Raw genomic sequence first — 21,158 nt, 5'->3', positions numbered from 1 at the left:
TGCTTCAAGTTTTCAGATTCTGTTCCTTTCAAAAGGTCTTGCCTGCCTGAAAGATTCCAGCTGCTTCTCCATTAAATCATGGGAAAAGCATCACACACTCCTTTCTCTTTCTCCTGCTCTCTTTTTGTGAAATAATATATAAGAATTATATAAATTTAAATTATTCCCACAGAAACTCTTCTTTGGGCTGACAGATGGGTTTCAAACTTAACTGATGACTTTTCTAGTAAGTTTCCAATAGGGACATTTGCAAATTTGGGGTATTAAAGATAGCATGAGGTTATATCAGTTATATTCCAAATGTTGACTATTTCAAACACCACTCTCCGAGTATTTCTTACTAATTATCTAAGAGTCTCAGCAAATCCATTTCGCTTACTCTATGTGATTACTGGCAGCTGTTTTCTTTCAAGAGGCCAATTAAAAAATTGAAAGAAAACATATGCCAAATGATCCAATGCTCTAATAATGATTTAAAGCTAAGCTTGCTTTAAGTTGTAGTAGTAAAACCATTTATGTAAATGCAAAGTAATGACATCAGTGGACTCCGGAACTGTGACTTATAGACTGCTGCCTTAGATTAATCAACTTTCAACACCAAGCAAGAAAATAACATTGTCATCTTTTTAAAGATAGCAATCTATACTAATGTTTGTTACTAAAAAAGTCTTTCAGAAGAAAACCAGCTCTGTCTTCTTTTCCTGTTGAACTTCCAAATTTCTACCTTTAACACATGACTGCCTAAAAGGTCTTGTCTGGTCTGACCAAAAGGCCCCCAAACCTGGAATTTTCAGACACCAGAGGGCCAAGCTTCATTTACAGTAATTCACAAATGCTCCCTGAAAAGGCAGAAAAGATTTCAAACAAAGAACAAAAAACCAAGAGGGTACTTTTTTTTTCTTTTTATGGTCACAGAAATTTCATTTTGTTTTTCCAGACAAGTGAACACACGGTTCCATGATTTACATAAGATAAAATATTAAATATTAAAAGGTCTTTACTTTTTTTTTTTTTGCTTTTAACTGTTCCTCCAGAGACATATGTAAGAACGTGCAGCCTGTGAAAGTTAAAGGGAATGTTCCAGCACAAGTAAATACTCCCAACTCCTCCTCTGAAAGGGAAGGAAAAATCAATTTCCCCTGTGACGGAGGACTGCTGACTTCTTAGTACTGATCGAGTAATGCGTTGCTCCATTTCAGAAAACATTATTTCTATTATTAATACCGTATTATTATTTTAAGAAACGGAATTAGAAGCCTGCAGGTTGCTACTTGGGACACGGTGAAATTTCTTACCTACTACTGAACTCCACTGAACTAATACTCACTTGGACCTGCATTTCACTTCGTACGGATGTCACAGAAACTGACCCCAAGTACTCGATCACAGCCTCACTTTTTTTCCTGTGATTGCTTGTGTTTATTTTGGAACAGAGAGAGCCTGCAGATGTAGGTTTCCCTCCCCCTGCCTCTTAGGCACATGACAGGCTCAGCCAAACAAGTAAGCAAAACGTAGGCCACAGACCTTTATGTGAAATGTTAAGACTGTCTTCTCCAGGTGCCGTTTGCTTACTGGTTCTGATAAATCTTATGCTGGTAGCAGCCTGTTTTAATGATTAGCACCAGTACATCCGGTCCTTTATAACAAAGATATTTCCAGGTCCCAAAGGATGGCCCGGCCTAACAGAGCTTTACTGATCTGGTTTCAATAAATCTTATTAACAAAAAATTCTATATAACATATTTTTTTTTTTTTTTTTACTAGTCCCTGTGTTTGGATGTTTCTTTATATGAAAAGTAGTGTGATTTGGGCATTTAGTTGTGCTGTTCAACATAAACTATTTTTTTTTTTTTAAAGATTTTATTTTTTTACTTGACAGACAGAGATCACAAGTAGGCAGAGAGGCAGGCAGAGAGAGAGGAGGAAGCAGGCTCCCCGCCAAGCAGAGAGCCCGATGCGGGGCTCGATCCCAGGACTCTGGGATCACGACCTGAGCCGAAACAGAGGCTCCAACCCGCTGAGCCACCCAGGCGCCCCAACATAAACTATTTTTTAATCAATTCACTGATTTGACAAAATGTTTACAACGATTTTTCTTTTCTTTTCTCCTGGCACCCTTCTGGAAGCATCCAAAGGGCTGATAGCAAAAGATGAGGTGATTCTCGGAATCAAGACAGACTGGCCACCAGGCTTTTTAATAAAGGTCCCCTTAGAGAAAACAAACAAAAAATCAAGTTCTTGAATACAATGTAGCAAGAAGTCTTCTGTTAAATTGCATCAGAATGTAACTCTACAATCTGGATGTCCTGTTCAGTTGATTCAAGGACCTTTTCAAGGAAGAGAATATTATTTTGCTATAATAACCCAAGGTTTTTTCTTTAATTTTTTGAAATAGGAAATGTCAGTGCTCAGCGCTCAAACCCCCGTAGCATCTGTAATGCATGAAGTAAGTACTAATCACAGAAAGTGTGTGTTAGCTGACAAATGGCCAGGAGTGATTATCAAATAAGAACTTTTTGTTTTTAGGGATGCCTGGGTGGCTCAGTCGGTTAAGCGGCTGCCTTCCGCTCGGGTCATGATCTCAGCATCCTGGGATCCAGTCCTACATCAGGTTCTTTACTTGGCAGGGAGTCTGCTTCTCCTTCTGCCTCTGCCTGCCACTCTGCCTGCCTCTGCTCTCTCTCTCTTTCTCTCTCTGACAAATAAATAAATAAAATCTAAAAAAAGAAAAAAAAAAGAACTTTTTGTTTTTAAACGGTGTTGATCCTTCTCAACCTAACGTCCGTCTACAGAGCTGCCATGGTTAGCGATTCTCAGGCTATTCAATGGTTTTTAAACAGAAATGCCAACTCTAGATTTCCGGATTGTTGATGGCCACTCATTTTTGTACACAGACACACACCAGGAAGGAAAGTACGATTATCATGCTGTGCTAAGGAAAATAATACAAGTGAGAAAATATTATTTTTTAGATAAGGCCATTTCCTAAACCTTTAATGCTCGCTCACAAATCTGTCCACAATATGTTAGAATATGAACATGTATGACATAGATTTCTTCCTACCAGGGATAATGCTTCGTACCTATCTAGACCCCGGTCATTTTCTTTCAGCAAAGCTCAACCCGACATTTCATGGCCAAGTCTAAGAAGACAGGATGGTGAACATTGATACTCATTGGAAAGAAAAGGAAGTTACGTAAGAATAAGCCTTCAAAGGGTCTGCTGGGCAAACGAGTCCAAAAGAAGAAACAGAACAGCCTGTGAGGATTTTGATTCCGAGCTGTCTGTAGACAGTTCTCCTTCTATTTAAGTATATCAGCACTTTTGACTTCTCCCTTTTGTAAAAATAACCCTTTTCCACTTCAAGGAAACTAACTGCTCCCATAATTTATAGATTAAATGTAATTCATATATATTCACGGACACGTAAATATATAGAATAATAGGAGCCCTGGGGGCAAAATAGCCTTTTAGGAAGTTAGCTTCAGGACCCTCCGGTTATGAAAGTGTTACTTTGTCTTTCATGTGTGACCATTAATTAAAAAAAGGTTCTGTAAGCCTCTAGATTCTAGAACACCCCCAACTTAAGCCCTGGACCATGCCTTATTTAAAAGCCTTCTGCTGGGGTGCCTGGGTGGCTCAGTGGGTTAAAGTCTCTGCCTTCGGCTCAGATCATGATCTCAGGGTCCTGGGATTGAGCCTCTCATCGGGCTCTCTGCTCAGCAGGAAGCCCGCTTCCCTATCTCTCTCTCTGCCTGCCTCTCTGCCTGTGATCTCTCTCTGTCAAATAAATAAATAAAATCTTAAAAAAATAAATAAATAAAAGCCTTCTGCATGAGCACCCAAGTAGCTCAGTGAGTTAAGTGTCTGACTCTTGATTTTGGCCCAGGTCATGATCTCAGGGTCCAGGGATCCAGCTCCACGTGGGGCTCCCACACTCACTGGGGTGTCTGCTTGGGATTCTCTCTCCTTCAGAATCCTCTGCCCCTCCCCCTGCTCACACACTCTCTCTTTCTCTCTCTCTAAAATAAATAGATAAATAAATCTTTAAAAACAAAATAAAAGCCTTCTGCCATGTTCTCTGTATTCTAAGCTGACATCTCATTTCATTGATGCTATTCAGGAAAACGTATTATATTTACAGGTTATGTCTACAAGTTGAGGCCATCCAGTTAAATACAACTAAGGTGGCACAGTCCTGTATTAATTATTATTATTATTTTTAAAGATTTTATTTATTTATTTGACAGAGAGAAATCACAAGTAAGCAGAGAGGCAGGCAGAGAGAGAGGAGGAAGCAGGCTCCCTGCTGAGCAGAAAGCCCGATGTGGGGCTCGAACCCAGGACCTGGGATCATGACCTGAGCCGAAGGCAGCGGCCTAACCCACTAAGCCACCCAGGCGCCCCTCCTGTATTAATTATTAATAGAATAAAAGATAACTCTCAAATACTAAATTAACAGAATGGGACACCTAACATGCCTAATGTTCAGCCACCAAACCAAATATGCTCAGCGTCAATGCTTTGGGGCTTTCCCTGGGTTTAGGCGAGAAAGGGCATAGACAAGGAATTTAGAATTACTTCTCTTCTTCCCAAACTCCAGGCCACTGGAGTCTGCAAACGCTGGGCCTGCTGCAGACACTGGGTGTTCATCAGGGCACCCCACATAATAAATCCTGTCCACCTTCCATGATGGGAGTGCTAGGCTGGCGGATAAACTGACCTTTGGGCCAAGGTGTCTGACCTCTCCCTCCCTTGACAGCTATTTCTCTCACCAGACAGCTGGGGACAAACAAACAGAGAGGCCACACTTTGACAAATGAAGCTAAACCAGGATGCTTTTTTTCTCTGAGGCCCGCAAGCTGGCATTCCACAAGCTCTTTAGGGGACCATGAATTACTGGGAGGCCAGGCCTGCACTTCCTCCTCCTTGGCAATCCCTGTGGCCACACGTTCCCATGATCTGTGGGGCCAGACTCCGCTGGTCCCAGTTCACATTCCATCCTGTCAGGGGACTCTCAAAAATAAATAATATTTACAGCAGAGTTCAGGGCTGGTGAAAGCCAACGGGAGAAAATTACCTTCAGGGAATCCACGGGAATTGTGGTTGTTAAACTCTTTTTCATGAGACCAGAAACCTTTGTGAGTCTATGACCCTGCACTTATCAAAACCCCCAAATTCCAATGTCAAATGAGGGGCATAAAACAAGTAACAACTATAAAAAACAGTATATTTTCAGGATCTAGAAAATATTTCATTCAACAACTTCGGTGACTGGGCATTGGCCACCTACAGTGTTTAAGGTCTCCAGTTCAGGATGTAAAACAGCCTTAGTAAAACAGAACAAAACAAAACAAAACCCCCAAAACAAGTGACTATCTCTGCTTTATAGCAAGAACTTGGGAAGTCTAAATAAAAGGGGCCTGAAGGTTCCCTTATACAAATATGCAAAGGGAGCTGAAGGGACTAATTTTAGAATCCGGGGTAAGCACACTGCAACTCACCAGCTAGGTTCAGCCCTCTCCCTGTTTTTATGTGGCCCACAAGCTAAGAATGGCTTTTACATTCTTTAAATGGTGAGGGGGAAAAGAAAAATCAAAACAATAGTATTTCATGATACCAGAAAATGTATACAAAATTCACATTTCCAAGTCTATAAATAAAGTTTTATTGGAACGGGGCTACACTGATTTATTTACACTGTCTATGGCTGCTTTTGCATTTACAAAGGGAGAGCTGAGTAATAACAACAGAACCATAGGGCTCGCAAAACCTTACCTTACAGATCAAATCCACCAAAGCAAGAGAAAACATTGAGTTCCTTCAAGGAGTAGAGGCAGGATTTGTTTTTCTTTTAATACCAGTTTAGCTAACTTCCTATTGATGAGACAGAATGCTAGGCCCTGACACTCTGTTTTCTTGGATATTTAGACCCTGAGTCTAAAACACAGGCTATCCCAGACATCTCTCAGGGAGTTCAAAAACCAGAATGCCAGGAGTCACGTCTGCCTTTGAGCAAACATTCCTGTTGATGGGCGGCCACAACTCCCTACCCTATACAGGCTCCAGTAATGATCACAAGAAACTGAGAGGCAAAGCAACCATGCGGGTCAGCAGGCGAGGCCTCAGGGAATGAATGGTAAGACTGAAGCTGGCAGTTCTACAGGGTTAATAAGCAGCTCACATGTCCCCAGTGGTTAAGCGTTGACATTCTCTCCAATGTACTATCTAGAGAAGGAAGAAAAGTAGAAGTAGGGGACTGTAATACTTTTATGAAGGAACTCTCCCCATGGGATAGCATTTGTCCTTTGGATGGTCAGGGGACTAAAAATGAGAGAGAGAAAAAAGATATCCACATGGCAGGGTTATCTGAAGCCCTATTCACACCAGAGGGGTGATTCCTGACTCCATGGACACACTTGGCAATCTGACAACCCTCTAGACAACAGCCACAGGTGACACTGGGTGCGACTCCTAGCTTTTAGTCACCACTAGACTTCTCATTTAGTACAGGAGAGCCTCCTCGCTATGACTGTTTCCTCTGCCTGAGGTGGTTGGATCTCATCATCAATATATATTATGAAAGCACTGCCTTCCTACAAAGGATCCAAAGAATAATTTCTTTTAATAGAGATGTAACACAGCACATGACCCCAAAAATAACAGAAACAAACAACCCCCCAAACCCTCAAACCTTTTGTAAACTCACCTAGAAAAATCTCCCTTTGCTTCCTGTAGAAGAAAAAAAAGTCTACGTCAGTGAAACATTCCAGTGCAGTGTGCCAGACTTTCAAATACATTGTATGGTCACGACATCTCTACCGAGGACACTCAGCTTATGACGGCTGTTATCCTATCCGCCACAGGAAGACGATGAGGAAAGGACCAGACAGACATTTGGCCACCTGAATCCAAGACACTAAATTATACCTTAGAAAGTTATATACAAAGAGAGTGATTCATAATGACAAAATGCAAGTTTCTCCCTCTTAGGACCCTGGTTTACCATTTTCTAGAATCAGAATGTGCATCTGGGTAGAGCTCTGTCTCAACGTTACTTGTTTTGTCTTGTTCTGTGGGCTCCTTCCCGATATTACTGCAGAGGAACCATGGAACCTCTAATGACTCTAGCACCATGCCTTAGATATAGTAGTTGTTCAATAAAGCTTTATGGAAGAAATAAATTAATGTCCTTCTTTCAATTCATCTTGCCGGTGTGACTAATATTGTCATTGTTGCTAATTTTCTCTTACACATAAGCTAATGGTCTTCTTGTCTTTCCACGCAGTGTGAAATGATTCTCTTGCCAATTCATTCTACTATTTACTTGGCTTTCTTCAGAGTGAGGAGGGCACCACACTTGAAGAAAATGGAGTCTCTGAATGATCTCAGTTTCCCCCGGACTCAAATGATGTAGAGACAATTTTCCTTTGCAGAGAGACCCTGTCATAAAGCTTGGGAATCCCAGAAGCTCCTTATTTGCTGCTATGGCATAGCTCCATCCTGTTACTGTTGTAAATAATTAAGATGACGAATAGGGAGAGCATATGGCAGTTGGTGTACATGTTACATCTTATTCTTGTCTCTTCTGTGTCTGGCTCTGGGATGCACACATGAGGGCAGAATGACCTACCTGTAAAATATAGGAGGCTAATTCAAACACCACTTCACTGTCAACGTCGATCAGCTCCTGAAAGGAAAAAACAACAAAGAAGGTTAAATCTGGTACTTCTGCAGATTTTTTCATGACATCTCCTAAAAAAAGGCCCACTCTTCCTTTTCTGAGCTGTGTTCCAGAACCTCAAACACTCAGAATATCTGTGGTCTCAATGACTGGGCCCCCAAAGGCCCCCTGGCCCTGTTCATAGCTTTCCCAGTGGTCCCGGGCCTCCCCAGTCACCTCAAAGGCCTCATCTTTAAATCTTGAGAAATTAGGTGGTGAGCCAGCCCTGAGGGTCCTACAAACTTGTTAACCTGATTCAGCCATGGAGTATGGTTACTTGATATCCAATTGTGTTTTCTTCATGAACTCTACTTAGAACCAGGAATAAGGTTTTATTGGGAAAAAAGTTATTAACGGGACTGTAACTCTTTAAATTAAAATGAAATGAAATTAAAAATACAGTTTCTCATTGCAATGGTTCATTGCTTTCAAGCACTCAACAGTTCGATGTAACGATTGGCTACCACAGGGATTTTGAGTAGATACAGGGCACTTCTGTCCTTGCAGGAAGTTCTGCAGACCAGCACTGCCAGAGTCTAAGTTTATTCATTCACTTATTTTTTTTAAAGATTTTATTTATTTAATTGTCAGAGAGAAGAAGACAGAGCAAGAGCGCACAAGCAGGGGGACCAGCAGGCAAACGGAGAAGCAGGCTCTCCGCTGAGCAGGAAGCCCGATGGAGGACTCGATCCCAGGACCCTGGGATCATGACCTGAGCCGAATTCAGATGCTTAACTGACTGAGCCACCTGGGCGCCCCACAGAGTCTAAGTTTAAAAATGCTTCTTTCCTATTCCTTCCTTCCCTAAATACTTAATCATCATCTGTGGATATGGTCTTAAAAGGACATAAACCTCTCTGTAGTTTTTGAAAAAATATCTAATACGTATATATTTCAGTATGTATATAATTCCTATCTGTTTTCTAAACTGCTTTTTGAAGTGTAATTGATACATAAAACCCCTGCATGTTTAATAAATACAATTTAAGGAGTTTGGATGTGTGCAAACGCCTGTGACACCATCACCGCATTCAAGGTAATACAGATATCCGTAACCTTCAAAAGTGTCTTTGTGTCCCTTTGTGTGTGTGTGTGTGTTTACCATATGGTACAGAACACGTAACACGAGATTTACCCTCTTCACAGATTTTAAGTGCATAACATTGTAATTGTCATATTCAGTTCAGATCATAAAAACAGAAGGAACTCTGGGGCGCCTGGCTGGCTCAGTTGGTTAAGCATCTGCCTTTGGCTCCGGTTATGTTCCCAGGGTCCTGGAATTAAACCCCGCATTGGGCTCCTTGCTAATTAGGGAGCTTGCTTCTCCCTTTCCCTTTCCCTCTGCCGCTCCCCCTGCTTGTGCTCTCTCTGTGTCAAATAAACAAATAAAATCTTAAAAAAAAAAAAAAAAAAGCAAATAGTGGGAACTCTGGAGTCTATCAGCACAGAAAAATAATAAACCAATGAACTAATGCTGTACTTCTGTCTTGAACTTCAACAGAAATGTCCATTTTTTCTTTTTCTCTCCCTCGTATCACTAGATGCTATAGCAGATGATGGGATCACAGCACGTTAGAGCTAAGCCAGGCTTGGACACCAGCTAGCCCAGCTCTCTGCTGTTATTGAGATCAGAAATCAAAAAATGTCAAGGGACTCTCCCAAAGCCACAAGGCCTTAGGAGGAGGCCAAAAACAATCCCCCAACCTCTCATGTAGCAGGTGACCTCTCTGAGTGCATGTGTTCCTCAAAGTCAATAAGGATTCTGGGGGTATCACCTGACCCTTGCTGGAAATGGCTCTTATTAAAAAGACAAGAAATTGCAACTGTTGGCGAGCATGTGGAGAAAAGGGAACCCACCCGCACTGCTGGTAGGGGTGTAAAGTGGGGCAGCCTCTATGGAAAACAGATTGGAGGTTCCTCAAAAAATTAAACATAGAACTAACCTATGACCCAGCAAGTCCACTTCTGGGTATTTGTCCAAAGGAAATGAAAACACCAATGCGAAAAAATATCTCCACCCCCATGTTCACTGCAGCATTATTTATGATAGCCAACTGCAAACATGGAAACAACCTAGCTCCCACCAACTGATGAATGGATAAAGAAAATGTCACTCACACACACACACACACACACACACACACACACACAATGGAATATTAGTCATAAAAAAGGATGGAATCTTGCCATTGGAACAACACAGATGGATCTTGAAGCCATTATGCTAAGTAAGATAAGTCAAATAGAGAAAGACATATATTATACAGTGTCACTTATCTGTTCCATGTACATGGAACCCAAAGAAAGAAAATTCAAATTCATAGATACAGAGAACAGGTTGGTGGTTGCCAGAGGTGGGGCTGGGGGAAGCGGGTAAAGGGGGCCAAAAAGTTCAAAACTTCCCAGTTTATAAAATAAGTAAGTCCTGAGGATGTACTATATAGCACAGTGACTACAGTTTCTACTATACCGTGTATCTGACGGTTGCTAAGACGGGCAGATCTTGAAAGTTCTTATTACAAGAAAAAAAAAATGTCTATGTGGGATGATGGATACTAACCAGACCTTTTGTGGGGGTCATCTCATAATGTAGACAAATATTGGATCATTATGTTGTATACCTGAAACTACTATAATGTTATATATCAATTATATTTCAAGCAGGAAAAATAAGGACTTGGGCTCAGTCAACATGTTTTCAGAACAATGTGTCACGAAGTTAGCTAAAAGTAGAAATACTTGTCTCTTGAATTATAAACCGAACTCCAATCCATGGATTTTCTTTCTTTCTTTCTTTCTTTCTTTCTTTCTTTCTTTCTTTCTTTCTTTCTTTCTTTCTTTCTTTTTTTGTGGTCCACAGTCGGACCCTGGAATTCAAAACACACTCAAGGGATGGATGAGGGATGGATATCATTTGGGCCCTTTCAGTCTCAGTAATTGCAAAGATGGATAATGATATTTGCTACCGAACCACCTCAGAAGTGTGGGCTAAGAGAACCAAGGAGAGCATATGGAAGAATCGGGCACAATAATTCTTTATGCCTAACCAGCCGAGAGAGTTTTATGGCCACTGTAATTGATACAGACTGTCAGGGTCGGGATACAGAGGAATGCGTGGAATTGCCCTTCCGGGATTACCAGATCCCATCAGAATGTAAATCATTTAACAGTGTACAAATGATTTAACAGAAACACTGTCAAGGGTTTCCACAATGGCCCATTTCTACTTGTACGACGTTCCTTTCCATTCCCACCAAGGACGTGCTGGGCGGTCACATGCACGGCCCCGTCCGGGGATGTGTGCTCTCCTGTCAAACATTTACGCCTGTGTTGCAGCGAATGGTCAATGGTGGGCTAATCTTTAACCTTCGAGGAGAGGCTTATGCATGGAACTCAAAACCAGCCACCGGGAGCAACCCCTTGTTAGTGTGAATGTAGCTTTTAGTTCATTATTTGACTCATCTGCCAGATGAAAATGTACCTCCGTTGTGGGGTGGGGGGGAGAAGCAGAGTAGCAAAGGCAGGAACATTTTTAAAATTTCACTTTATTTTATGTAGCCTATTACACAGTTCCAGGGGAGCCGGTCAGAGACGAACCTGGTGGTGAGTGTGAACTGGAATGTGCCATTATTCAGTCAAGCTCCCCAAAATGCACAGTTCAATGCCTGCCCCAATTTACCCAAGTTCTTCCTCACAGCACTCGTCCTCAGGGTAACCAGGCACCCTCGCCCTTCAACTGGGGTGAGTTTTCACCTTCTCTGACCTTGACCATCTCCCGGGGACGATATTAAGAAACAGGGCAAGTCAAAACATGGCCAGGAAGAGGGAAAAGGATTAAAGGCTGACGTGGCTCAGACAGAACCTGCGCCTACACAATCCGATGGAAGTGCGGGGCATTAGTCCTTCTCACCATCTCTACTTAATACTGAGTTCAGGAATCATCTTGTCGTCTGCCCTCAGTGGAGTCAGCACAGACATCTGAAGGACATACGTTCCTACCGTGCAGCTTCTACTCCATTTTCCGATGTCTCCTGTTCATAATGTGCCCCCCCACCCCACTTTTTACACCTGACCCTCCCTGGGGGATTTTCTTCTTTAAAATCCACTGTGATGCATCAGCGTTCGAGACTTTCTGCCCACACCACACATTTCCTCTTGTGCCTCAAAACCTACAAGCTGAGTTCCCTGAGTCAGGGGGTAGACAGATGTTTCCAGGGGACCTCCTGTCAGACACCACACGCCAGCTAACATCCAAAAGATGACTCTCCCTTATTCTTTTTTTTTTTTTTTTAATTTGACAGAAATCACAAGTAGGCAGAGAGGCAGGCAGAGAGAGAGGAGGAAGCAGGCTCCCTGCTGAGCAGAGAGCCCAATGTGGGGCCCCATCCCAGGACCCTGAAATCATGACCTGAGCTGAAGGCAGAGGCTTAACCCACTGAGCCACCCAGGCGCCCCCCTTCCCCGCCTCTCCCTTATTCTTATGTGACTTTTCTGGCAATCCGGAGGTGGTATCTTTCACGTGTCCCTGCTCCAGCAGAGAAAATAAGCTGAATGAGATCCCACAGAGGGCATGCAAAGACCACGCTGGGTTTTTGGCTAGCTGAGGACCACACGGGACAGGGGGAGTGGGAGAGGGCCCATCAGGGAAGAGCTGTAGGTGCCTCCCAGCTGGCATGACTCTGAGGCTGGGGTTTGACCATCCTCTGTGCCTCTGAGGCTCTCAGAGCTGCTGGACAGGCACATCTTGGGGGTATCTGCTGAGTTCCAAAATCTCCTGGGAATCCAGGGTGGTCTGATGGGCATGTAAGAACTTTACCTAAGTAAAGGTACCTAAGGGTACGAGGAAGGTGCTGGTAGAAGGGAAAGTGATGCCCTCCAGTTATTACGGCCATCTAGGGCTGTACTCTGGGCATCTGTTTTACTTACTACAGAAGAACGTGTTGGGCTTTCTCTCATCTTTTGAAAAATGCCACAGAAAGACAAAACGTGACTATCTGCCGGTGTGGGCTTGGGCGCTCGGAGGCGGGTGGGGGAAGATGGCCCCACTTCATCCCACTCAGCACTGCTTGATCCCAGGTGATTCACTAGCCGAGGGAAGAGGCCTGAGGTCATTTATCAGCAGCGTAACTGTGAACAATATTCTCAGAAAGATTTCCATCTGTGGGTCTCCAACAGTTCCAAATAAATGGCCCCAGGAGAACCGGGAGCGGCAGGTGTTATGGACGTTCTCCAAAGTCCCGAGAACTGGAGGACCTCTTCACGATCCCCTCACTCTGAGGGACTTGGTGGTGGTCTTCATACAGCCCTGGATCTTAATGGAAAGCATTCCTCTGTGGTCGGGAGTGATAGAAATTCTAACTTTCCACATAAGATGAATAAGATAATTTTAACAGAAAACGTGATTAACCACCACATGCTAGGTTGACAAGATTTCAGTGAGGATGATCTATACCGAGTCCATCCAGAACAGCTGGCAGGGATGCCCCAAGGGTCTTCTCAGTCACCTCTTGCCAACCGCCACCAACCCCCCTCTTCTCACCACAAAATGCCTAAAGATTTCCATTTCTTGCCATCCTCCTTAAGATCATTTCTACCCTCACTGGAAAGTTCCAGATACTAGTTCCCATCTCCCAAAAGCTCTGGGACATTGAATAAATCACTGGGTCTCCTTGAGTTTCATTTCCCTCATCAGGAGAAGGGGGATAATGATTTCTTTTCCAATTATTTTACTGAGTTTGGTGAGGACACGGATAGGTGACTTGGAAACTCTGAGACACACTGCAAACATCCTGACTGCAGTATTTACTTAGGCTCACGGGGGTTTATAAACGGACTTCCCCAGTGTTGCCTCTGTTCTCAGCACTGGTGAGCATTTACAGGAATCGTGGTGGGATGTATTATTTTAAAGAGGAGGGCAGCATTATTTATACATGTGTGTCTACCTGTGTCACTGTATGATCTAAGTGGTCCCGATGCTGCGCCTGGCCTCCCTGTGCCTGTGTAGGTGGCCCAGCTCACTGCACAACTCGCAATGGCTACGTGAACATGCTTCGAGCAAACGGGGACTGCGGTGCCGGACAGGACCAACGTGGTCTTGCATTACCGTCTTCCTCAGCCCTCTGCCAGTTTTTCATCCGTCAAGTTATTTCATGTTTAGCTGATGAGCCACTGGGCGGGACAAGCCAGCCAGGCTGGGTCACCATAATCTCATTTTGTAGCTCAGCGATTCCTCCTGCTGCCTCTTGTTTACTGCCCATGTCAGGACCCCAGGGAGTCTCCCTTTTAGAGGTCCCAGGCACCACCAAGATGATGAGCCCATGTAAATTTGTTTCTAGAATTGAAAACGAAAGTCCCTCTCTGTCCTTTTTTTCCTCTCACCCCCTGTTACATGAGCACACACACTAACACACGCTAACCCTGAGACAACTGCGCTAAGAGATAAGGAAGAGGATTCTGATGGTCTGAGACGGACACTTATGTTTGTTCCTTTGCACTGTGGGGTCTGACTGTGGGCTTTGTTTCTCTCATCTCCAGACAAGATGATACCATCTGCTCATTAGCAAAGCTCTTTGAAGATCTTGGATAAAAGACTACTTATTCAGTTCCAACAAGAGCGATGGTGTTTAGCCCTACGTAGCAAATGTGGCCCAAGGATGCTTATTTAAATGTCAGTAACATGGGAAGCTCTCAGACCAATGTGGACATCTCAGAAAAGTAGGTGGAACAAGACCCCAGCCCACATGAAGCAGGATCTTTAGCTGCTTCTTTTCTGACACGATCTGCTCTCAGTGGGTACTCGCAGACACCAGACTTGGTAATTTCATAGGAAATATGCAAATCCTTGCTCCCTCGGTTTGGAAAGCCTTAAGAACAATTTCCTAAGCACTGTCTATATGTCTAGTTCAGAGATTGGTCATGGAAGGTGATCCTAAAAATTCACTCTGAAGAACGCTCATGCCAACTTTTCCTCTAACCCAAAGAGGGAAACTACAGTCAAGCCTTAGATGGTGATCATGTGTTTTGTTTCTTTCGTTATCATTGTTGGGCAGGATGAGTGTTGAGATTAAGCATTTAAGTATGACAAATATATTTAAGTGTGGATGGTCAATCCTATATTACCTATGGGATTCCTTCTTCGTCGTCTTCTTCTTCTTCTTTTTCTTTTTTATGATTTTATTTATTTGACGGAGAGAGAGAGACACACAGTGAGAGAGGGAACACTAAGCAGGGGGAGTGGGAGAGGGAGAAGCAGGCTTCCTGCGAAGCAGGGAGCCCTATGTGGGCTTCAGTCCCAGGACCTTGGGACCATGACCTGAGCTGAAGGCAGACACTTAACAACTGAGCCACCCAGGCACCCTGAGATTCCTTCCTTTTTAAAAATTAAAAAGACACTAATTTTATGACCTAGCAGTTGTGGTGTGCAAGGCTTTTGAAAATCATTGGGGTGACTAATTTTTGACAACAATTTCCCTTTATCAGTGGAGAGAGGGCAGGATTCAGTTGCATAGCCCAAAGGTGAGGCAAGAGCTGAGATTAGAATCCACACCCACCCTATCGCGCCCATCAGGTGGGACAAGCGCACTGCCTCCTGCCAGGCTGGCCTATGACTTCTTTAGTTTGGCAGGAGAAGCCACAACCAAAGAGAAAAGCCTTGGCAGGAGAGCTCTGCTTTCTTGTGTGATTTTCCAGGGAACACACAACATCAAAGGTAGACTTCTATGGGAGTCTCCCACCCAATAAGACACACATTTCTAAATGAGTTCTATCCATCCCCTGGTCATAAATTTTTTTTTTCCCCTCATCCACCCGTAACCTCGGTGAATTAAAACATATCAGAGGGGCGCCTGGGTGGCTCAGTGGGTTAAGTGTCTGCCTTTGGCTCAGGTCATGATCACGGGATTCCTGGATTGAGCCTACATCGGGCTCCCTGCTCAGTGAGGAGTCTGTTTTTCCCTCTCCCTCTGCTCCTCCCTCTGACTCATGCTCTCTCTCTCTGTCTCTGTCAAATAAATAAAATCTTTAAAAGAAAAGAAAACACCACACATCAGAAGTGCTGTTGAGGGGCGCCTGGGTGGCTCAGTGGGTTAAAGCCTCTGCCTTCAGCTCAGGTCATGATCCCAGGGTCCTGGGATCGAGCCCCATATCGGGCTCTCTGCTCAGTGGGGAGCCTGCTTCCTCCTCTCTCTCTCTCTCTCTCTCTGCCTGCCTCTCCACCTACTTGTGATCTCTCTCTCTCTGTCAAATAAATAAAATCTAAAAAAAAAAAAAAAAAAAAAAAGAAGTGCTGTTGAGCATGCAACTGTGTGGGGCATCAGGAACCTCCACTCTATAGCCCCTCCTGCTCCACTTAAAGTTCACCATTGGAACCCTGTTCTCCCATGACCACACTCTAATCCTCGGCAACTTGGGTTGATTATGACTGTATTTTCCTGCTCTTTTTGTGCAAAACAGGGGACTATAAAGTACAAAGCAAGGGGATGTGAGGGAGAAACCCATTGGGTCATGGGTTCTGCCTCCTGGTGAAGAAAGAGTGGAAGGCAGGAAGGTGGTGCTCCAAGTCTCGGGAAAATGACAAATAGAACAAAACACAATGAAGCATCTTTCCTCACTTTTCCACTGTTGAAATATCAGAGGTTCGTTCTCTGAAGAAGATTAATAGGAAGCTGGAATGAGGCCCCCATCAAAAGCACCAGGAATAGAAAAGGAGTCTATACCCCAAGTGGAGGGGTTCCTTCCCCTACCCTGGAAGTGGAGGACGCACCCAGACAGGAAGTGGAAGACCAGACAGCAAGTGGAGGATGAACACCCAGACAGGAAGTGGGAAGATTCTCCTCTGGAGAGAATGAAGAGCCATGGGAAAGGACACCCAAACACCACCATTCGGGGTTCCTACTGAAAGAACCAGCTCGCCCGTGGATTGCTCCACGAGGATGTCCACCAGGAGACCACCACCTCCCAGAAGCCTCACTCTTCCACATGGATGAATGGACCAAGATCAACAGACGACTGAGGCAAGCCTCCTACATGAAAGACAGGGGCCAAACTAAATAGGAAATGCACAGAGGGGAAAAAAAGAACCGAAAAGAAACAGGACACAGAACGTGTAATTAATATTGAAACGATAAGAGAATGTTACATTTAAAGGCAATAACAGGATAATAGACAATACAGTGTATACATGTAAAGATGAGATAATACCAAGTCTCAGAAATAGAAAACATGATCACAAAGGTTAAAAAACCAGTAGAGATTAAACATCATATTGATGAAATCTTCCAGGAAGTAGAATTAAAAAGACAGACGGAAAATAGGAGATACAAGGTATCATAGAAGGAGGCTATGCCCAGCATCTAATTAATATCAGTTCCATAAGGAGAACTTGAAAAAACAGAGGAGACACCATCAATGAAATAGTACAGAAAACTCTCCCAGAACTGAAGAATACCAATCTCCGGACTAAAAGTCGCCATTGAATACACATCCTTGCGATTTACAAAGACCCATTTTAAGGCATACCACCCTAAAATTTTAGATGAAGAGGAATAAAGAGGAAATCCTAAAAGAGCCCAAGGGTGGTGGTGGGAGAGGGGGAGAGGGTCCACATACAAGGTGCAGCACAGCAGACTTCTCCCCAGCACACTGTGAAGCAACACCTTTGATACTCTGAGAGATGTCTTCATTCCATATTTCCATATCCACTCAAGCTATCCATCAGATATAAAGGTAACACAAAGACTTTTTCAGATATGCAAGGACCCAAACACTGTACTTCCCATATGCACCTTCCCTGGATTTACTGGAGGATGTTCTCCAGTGAAAAAATGGTGTAAAATAAAACACAGGGAGACTCGCGACGCAGGAAACAGAGGACGCACTCCAGAGCTGGGTGAGGGACAGACAGGAGGGGGAAAGGGGTCCCGTGCTGAGATCTGTGGATGAGGCCAGGTCCAGACTAGAGTGAGAGGATAGAGGATGGCTATAGGGAGGTCCCAGGACAAACAACAAAGGAGGCAACAATAAAAACAAAAGCAAAGAGAGGAATGGATGGATGAATTACCCAATGCATTTGGAAATTAAGGTGGGCACACACTTGGGAATCTACAGGAGTTCTTGGGGAAAAAATGATGGGCCCAAAGAAACTAAACAAGTAACAACATGGCAATTATTACCTTTAGGTAAAACAAGTGGTTGTCTAAAAAGGGTGTTGCTTGGATTAGTCGTACTAATGCAATGCTGGCAGCTGGGGCTTTTACCCAGAATGGGGCTTACCACCACTTTGGGAAAATGGGAATGGGAAAGTGTAGGTGGTTGTATTGGAGACCGTAATCTTCACCCAACTCAGTTGAAATTTGATAAGTCTAAAATGGATATAATCAAGGAATAATGATTTGTGCCAACATATTTGGAAATAGAGAGGTAAGAAATAGCTGAAATTGTTGAAGGTGCTGGGACTTGGGGGTGGGTTTTTTTTTTTTCCACAATAAGCCTCTTAGAACCATCTGACTTGAAACTGCATCACATGTTACTTTGATAAAAGTATTGATTTAGAGGCACCTGGACTCAGTCTGTTAAGCATCTGACTCTTGATTTCAGCTCAGGTCATGATCTCAGGGTCACGAGGTCGAGCCCCATCTTGGGCTCTGTGCTGAGCATGGAGCCTGCTTGGGATTCTCCCTCTCCCTCTGCCCCTCACCTCACCCCCTCTCCCACTTGTGCATGCTCTCTCTCTCAAAAAAAAAAAAAAAGTATTAATGCTTTAAAAAGTGAATGAAATAGTGCTTGAAGGGAGCAGGAACAAAGAGCTCACTTATTTGAACAATTCAGATTCTGGTACACTGCAGGGATCATTGCCGGAGAAATAGGGAGGGAGTTCATATGAATCCTGCGCTGGGTAAACAGAAGCCCCCATCTACCAGCATCATGTCCAGGTTGCCTGCCTGGCACTGCCGTCTGGGCTTCTCCAGGCCCCCCGCAGTGCTGGGGGCGCAGCATGGGTGGCACACAGAAACTCTCAGTTGAGACGAACAACTCAGGTCTGGATCCAGGAGAGCAGGAGCTCATAATGTTCCCGGTGTGGAGCTAAACCAACCACACTCATGCTTTATCTTGCTTCATCTTTCCAAGAAGGGTGTGTGTCTGTTCCTTTAAAGATTTATTTATATATTTAGAGAGAGAGAGAGAGAGAGAGCTCGTGCACCAGTAAGTAGGGGGGCGGGGGCAGAACGAGAGCATCTCGAGCAGATTCTGTGCTGAGCGCAGACCTGGAAACGGAGCTCGTTTCCACAACCCTGAGATCATGAACTGGGCTGAAACCAAGAGCTGGATGCTTAACCGAGTGCACCCCCAAGGCACCCGGGTTTGGGTCCTGTAATGTCCTTGTTCAACCAAAGAGGAAAACTAAGCTTGGAGACATCAAAGAAGGCGTCCACATTCATTGCATGTACTAGGAAGCAGAGCGAGGACAGGGACCCAGGTGTGCGGGACTCCAAACCGAAACTCCCGATCGTCCTCTGCTGCAGGGCCTCCCACCAGGCCGGCATAGTTAACAACAGTGTAAACCAGACTGTGCCACTTGTTCAACCACTTTTGGTCCTTGGTCCTCGAGGAAGTCACTTAACCTCTCGGACACCCTTTCTGGTAAAGCTAATGATTCTGGCTCTACCTCTCGATTGGGCTCAATTAAGATAATATATGGGAAAATTTTAAAGAAGCTTGAAGTGCCAATGTATGCAAATGCATGTATTATTTTTGATGACAGGAGGGAGACAGGTGGTCTTGTTACCCTACTTGGTCCCCCACTTAAGCTTCAGGGAAGCAGGTTCTAGTAGGATCCTGAGGAGACAGCGCGGGGTTCTGGAAGACAGACAGCAGCCAGGTCAGCAGGCAGGCTGACACTGGGTGTCTTGGTCCCAAGTGTGGCTGGCCATCTCCCCTGGAGGATCTGTAATATTAAATTTGGAGGACTTCTCCTTTTTCGTTTTCCATGAACCCCAGGCTCTTTTGCGAGTACAGTATTCAGAAGCACCGCAGCCTTCAGCTCCGGCTAAACATCTGTGACTGGACTGAACTGAACAACTCCGAGTGAACGGTTTCTCTCCTTTTCCCCAGGTGTCTGGACAAGCACGATTTGGGGCCACCTGTTACTTGGCTGAGATTTCATCAGTTGCGGAATTGGAATTTCCAGACATTTACTGCCCCAATGTGCCCCCTGGTGGACAGTCTCATGTTTTACTTCCCAACTTTCTCAAAGTGCTTTCACATTCATGCAACAAAACCCCTCAGAGACACTTGGGAGCTGCAAGCTAGGAAGGCTGGTCTTAGTTCCACGCTAGAATGAGAAAACACATTTAGAGAGAGGAAGGATTTTGCAAGTTCCTGGAACTGTATTTAGTGTCTTTTTCCTCCACTCAGCAAAAACCCAAAATACTGCAGTCTGAGTGGTCTGGGTTTGAGCCCAGTGTAAGTCCTGGTTCAGCAACTGTCACCAAGCGAGGTCCTTTCACAGAATTGAACTTGATCCCTACCAGGCCCTTCATTATTGTGGTCATTTGCATTTGGAAGGACTATTCTGTGCAATGAATGTGCTGAAGTACTTCCAGAAGAAAGACTGACAGCTGATGTACCAAGCCAACTGGTGTGTGTGTTTTAATGTTTGGTGGGTTTGCAGCAATGCCTTAAAATAGGGTTTAGTTAAACCTGAAAATACACAGGCGGTGGGATCTCCTCAGACTCCTTCCTCAGCCACTGACCACTTCACCATGAGCCCACTTAGAGTTGAAGTCCTCCGTGGCCGCTGGGGGCGGCAGAGGTGGGGTGGGGTGGGGTTGGGGGGTTGATCTCCACTCTGCGGGAGATCCTGCCCTCTGGGGCTCAGAGGTGGCTGGCCTGGAGTCAGGTTGGCAGCTTCTGATCTGTGTCCTTAGGTGAATCTCCTCACTTCCCTGTGCCTCTTCTTCCTCCCAGGGGAAACAGGGCTAAATAAAGAAGTATTCACCTCTAGGTGCTGGGAAGATTCAGCTACACAACTTACAGAAAGCGCTCAGCCCCAAAGCTGTCCTTCTCCATGGCTGTTGATGAGCAGACCTGGGGAGATGCCCTGAAGTCTGCATTTGTGCTGCATGAGGGACAGCAGTGTGGGCTTTTCCTTCAAATACCTTCTTCCGGTAGAGGATCTCAGCCCTGGTGGTGTTTGCAAGCCCCTCTCCCCAGGCAGGGGGTGTGTGGGCATTTGGGGTTGGCCAATGAAAGGAAACACTGCAAGCATATGGGGGAACTGGACGCAGTGCAAGGGAGGGACCATCCCACTCAATTAAGAATTGTCCCTGAACAGACATGTCTCTAACAGATGTACAAATGGCCAATAAGCATATGAAAAGATGCTGGTTATCACTAATCATTAGGGAAATGCAAATCAAAATCATAATGAGATACTGC

The 21,158-nt window shown here is 44.4% G+C and overlaps 1 protein-coding gene across 9 annotated transcripts in view; it reads right to left on the bottom strand.

Moving 5' to 3' along the window:
* The window catches only part of FRMD4A (FERM domain containing 4A), a 622,361-nt gene that overhangs the window by 100,721 nt on the left and 500,482 nt on the right, over window positions 1-21,158 (bottom strand). For all 9 annotated transcript variants that reach the window (XM_047739601.1, XM_047739605.1, XM_047739603.1 and 6 more), the window contains exons 6-7: window positions 7,635-7,691; window positions 6,711-6,733 (exon numbers count right to left, since the gene is read on the bottom strand). In XM_047739601.1, coding sequence (XP_047595557.1) covers window positions 6,711-6,733; window positions 7,635-7,691 — 80 coding nt within the window. The remainder of the gene's footprint in view (window positions 1-6,710; window positions 6,734-7,634; window positions 7,692-21,158) is intronic.

This window comes from Lutra lutra, chromosome 8 (genome assembly GCF_902655055.1).
Source record: "Lutra lutra chromosome 8, mLutLut1.2, whole genome shotgun sequence".
Classification (NCBI taxonomy): Eukaryota; Metazoa; Chordata; class Mammalia; order Carnivora; family Mustelidae; genus Lutra; species Lutra lutra.
This window is presented reverse-complemented; position numbering and strand designations above follow the sequence as displayed.